Source organism: Arachis ipaensis, chromosome B10, assembly GCF_000816755.2.
Source record: "Arachis ipaensis cultivar K30076 chromosome B10, Araip1.1, whole genome shotgun sequence".
NCBI lineage: Eukaryota > Viridiplantae > Streptophyta > Magnoliopsida > Fabales > Fabaceae > Arachis > Arachis ipaensis.
Window position 1 is genome coordinate 38499990 of NC_029794.2, and position 4705 is coordinate 38504694.

General features: G+C 38.3%; 1 protein-coding gene across 1 annotated transcript; it reads left to right on the top strand.

The window, feature by feature from the left end:
• On the top strand, positions 2332-3525 carry LOC107620555. The gene is made up of 3 exons (XM_016322697.1): positions 2332-2575; positions 2846-2982; positions 3103-3525. The coding sequence occupies exons 1-3, from the start codon at positions 2332-2334 to the stop codon at positions 3523-3525; spliced, it is 804 nt and encodes a 267-aa protein (XP_016178183.1).

The following is a 4705-nucleotide window of genomic DNA, read 5'->3' on the forward strand; positions in this document are numbered from 1 at the left end:
ACCTACACCGGCCCAAAAACCCAACCTATTAATCACCGAGGACAAGCCTTTCTTCACCTTCATTATTAAGCATACGCTGAAGGAGAGGGGATTAACGCCAAAGCAATACTAACCCCCACTTCGGTTTTCAAATCCTTATAACTTTCAATCCGGAGCTCCGATTGACGAGCCGTCAGTGGCCACGTATTCATCTCGAAATTCTCTTCAATTCTATTTGAAAGTGGTAAAAAAAATTAGAATTTATCTCCCAGTTCTCTCTCTCCTAAATTTCGTGATTTTAGGGTTTGGGTATTGAAGAATTGAATGATTTTGATGGTTTAGGTGAACTCTAGCAGCGAATAATCACTAGGTTTTGTCCAATTGATTCGTGGGTAAGGTAAGGAACTGTTGAAGCCTTGTGAAATATTGAATTAGTGAATCCTATGATGATTATAGTGATATTGTGTGAAATAGATTGTGTTCTAGTTGATTTGGAGTTCAATTGGGCGGTTTGGAATGAAATCCGGGTAATTAGGCTTGAAGAATTAACGTTTGGAAGCTTGGAGCTTATGAAAGGAGAGATTTTTGAGGTGTTCCGAGTTTAGAGAGGAATCAGCTAAGGTATGGTTTTGGTTTCTCGTAGTTAATGTTTAATGTCAAGTAAAAACTTAGGCTAGAAGATCTTAAGATAGGAATGAACTGAGTGAATTATTGATGGATTGTGTATATGGTATAAGATGTGTGGTTTAGTTGTTGCTAATGATTTGCTATTGGATTTGGTTGATTTTGGGAAAAGATTTAATATTGGTATTTGTTTGCTTTTAAAATAATTTGATACTGGAAATGATTTGAATGATTGAGAGATGTTTTGTTTGGTGGTTGAGACCCTTGAAGGGTGGCAGAAGTTTAAGTTTTAGAGGAGATACTGCCAAATTTTCTATAAGAATTGGAGTTTTGATTTGAAGTGTTATTTTAAAAAGAAAAAGATTATTATGTGGCTTGTATATTTGAGACTATTTGTTGACTCCATGGAATATTATTGAGCTTGGAGTTTGACTCCATGGAATATTATTGAGTTTGGAGTTTGACTCCATGGATATCATTTTTGAGCTTGGGGATGCGCGCACAGAGGGACTATCCAATGGTTAACTACCAGGACATGTCAGGTTGGCTGTATAACCAACAGATGAGACTCATCAACCATAGGACAGGCATGCATCATGTGCATTTGTATATTTTGCTTGGGTATGTATTGTTTTGGTTTGCTTAATTGCTTAACTCTGCTTATCTGCTACTTGTTCTATTTACTGTAATTGCATCTCTGTCTGTGTTTTCCTTGCTTGAATTGTATGTGTATGTTTTTTGAGAAACCCCTCTTGGCGGAGGTGTGAGGGGGGGTTGTTCCACCGGTGATTAGGAGGGTTAAAAGAGACAGAAAGTGAATTGTTAATTTAAAGTTAGATTTAAAACCTGAATACCTTAGATAACTTACCTAATTTCTAGTTGAATTGGATCTTTAAGCTATAATCTGAGTGTCGGAGTTCTAGGAATGCCTCTAGCTTTTTCGAGACCTTTTATATTAACTATGTGGACACCATTACCATACTGAGAACCCCCAGTTCTCATTCCATACATATTTCTGTTGTTTTTCATATGCAAGTTGAGATGCACCACGTTGAGCATCTGGAGACCTTCCTTACAATCGAAGAACTATCTTTTGGACTGTCATATTTTGTTTTAGGTTATGTATATATGTGTACAGAGTCTCTTCATGTATATTTTGTATTTTGTCCCTTCTAGAGATTGACTTGGAGATACATGTGTTTATTTTTTGGTTTGAGTTTTATTTTGGGTTATATATATATATACGCTGGCCGGCCTTAGCTTCGCAGGTCGTGTCTGGAGCTTGATATCTCTGTTTTGGAACTCTGATATATACATATATATATATTATGTTTTCAGCTTTCTTTGATCTTGTCCATTTTGTTTTATGCTTATACATACGAGTGTGACACAATTTTCTATTTTTGCTTTTGTTTAGATTATTCTTCAAGGTTCCTTGTTATAAAATTATTTTCAACTATATTTATTTAAGTCTTTTCTTTTAGAGGTTGTAATATCTCGCCACCTCTGCTTTACGACTTAAGCGTAAGGCTCTGTGTGGTAGGGTTTTATATTATGGTATCAGAGAAGTTCATTCCTGTAGAGCTTGAGGGACGGATTGACTATGCTTCTGGGCATACTCTGATGACTCGTGGACGCGGACGCGGTTGAAGAAAAGGCCGAAATATTAATGCGGAACCTGAAATCACTATGAATAAACCTGTGAACTTTACGAATGCTTTGGAAAACATGATAGCTACTATGCAAGCAACGGCTGAAGCCACTGATCAGCAAGTTAATAATGGAAACGGGGGTAATGGCGAAAATGGGCCGATGACCTTAGCAACCTTTTTGAAGATAAATCCACCAACTTTTAGAAGAATCATAAATCCAACAAAAGCTGATAATTGGTTTCAGGCAATGGAACGAGCCTTGCAAGCGCAACAAGTGTCTGAAGATCAGTGTGTTGAGTTTGCTACTTATCAGCTGATGGGTGAAGCTCAGTATTAGTGGCAAGGGACCCGACACCTTCTGCAGCAAGATAATGTTGCTATCCCTTGGAATGTATTCCAATCCAAGTTTTATAAGAATTATTTCCCAAACTCAATAAGGACAGCAAAGGAGCTTGAGTTGTTACAGCTCAAGCAAGGTCCTATGTCAGTGACAGAGTATACCAGTCGGTTTAAGGAACTATGCCAGTTTTCTAGGATTTGTTAGGGTGCTCTGGGTGATTTTGAAGAATGGAAATGCATAAAATATGAAGGTGGTCTGTGGAGTGATATTCTGAGTACAGTGGGTCCATTGGAGATCAGAACTTTTTTTGAATTAGTAAACAAGAGTAGAGTTGCCGAGGATTGTGTGAGAAAGGCAGTATTGGACAAGGGTGATCATCGAGCTTTTGTTAGGAGAGATCAGGGAAGAAACTTTGTGCCTAGAGGACAGAATTTCAAGCAAGACGGTTATGTCCCACAATAACTGGGTCAGAATAACTTTCGGAGATTCAATAGTAACAATAACCAGGGAAGAGGCAAAGGAAAGCAGATTGAAAATCCTCCCAATAACTTGACATGTAGGAGATGTGGGGCATATCATCTTAACACTCCATGTGGAGCTAGACAGGGTATATGCTACTACTATGGTGGAGCCGGACATCTATCTTGGAACTGTCTAGAGAATAAAAGACAGGAAGCTGAGAGAGTTCAGCAGCAGGGACGTGTGTTTACCATGTCAGCAGATAGTGCTGAGAGGTCAGACACTCTGATCAGAGATAGATATGAAATTGGTAGAAAAATATTAATTGCTTTATTTGATATTGGGGCATCACATTTATTTATATTGTTTGAGAAAGCCAGTGAGTTAGGATTGAAGATAACCATGCTAACCTATGATCTGCAAGTACATACTCCTGCCTTTGAGGCTGTCGTAACTAGATTAGGCTGTTAACAAGTTCCGTTTCGAATTAAGCACCGAAATTTTGTTCATAATTTAATTTGTCTGCCGATGACTGGTCTCGATCTCATTTTGGGATTGGATTGGTTATCAAAGAATCATGTTCTGCTTGATTATTTTGAAACATCACTGCAATTTATGTCAGAAGGTTCAGAAGGACCGGTGGTGGCGAATGGATATTACTTGAATTCTGTCATGGTAAATTGTAGTGGGAGTGAGTGTTCAGGATTCATACTATTGGCTGCCAATGTATCGGGCGATGAAAAAAGTTTGAAGCAGATTCCAGATGTGAAGGAATTTCCAGAAGTATTTACTGAGGATATACCTGAATTTTCTCCTTCTCGAGAAATTGAATTTGCGATTGAGCTGGTTCTTAGAGCAGGACCAATTTCAATTGCGCCTTACCGAATGTCGCCTTTGGAGTTGGATGAACTTAAGGCTCAGCTGGAGGAGTTAATGAGTAAGAACTTCATTTGTCCGAGCATTTCTTTGTGGGAGCACCGGTGTTGTTGGTGAAAAAGAAGGATGGAAGTATGCGGCTATCCGTAGATTACAGACAACTAAACAAAGTAACCATAAAAAATAAATACCCATTGCCAAGAATTGATGATCTGATGGACCAATTGCAAGGAGCTGGTGTCTTTTCCAAGATCGACTTAAGGTCTAGTTATCACTAGATAAGAGTGAGAGATGAAGATATTTCGAAAACCGGTTTTAGGACTCGATATGGTCACTATGAATACACTGTGATGTCATTTGGGTTAACCAATGTCCCTGTGGTATTCATGGACTATATGAACCGGATATTTTGTCCTTTTCTGGATAGATTTGTCATCATCTTCATTAATGATATTCTAATCTACTCTAAGACTAAGGAGGAGCACGCGTAATACTTGCAGATCATGCTGCACATTTTGAAAGAAAGGAAGTTGTACGCTAAACTTTCTAAATGTGAATTCTGGAAGAATGAGATGAAATTTCTAGGTCACGTAGTAAGTAAGCTGGGAATAGTAGTGAATCCTTCTAAGGTTGAGGTAGTAATGGATTGGGGACAACCTACATCAATGGCAGAGATAAGAAGCTTTTTAAGTTTGGCAGGATATTATCGGAGGTTTATCAAGGGTTTTTCATAAATTGCATTGCCTTTGACAAAGTTAACTCGAAAGGATGAGCC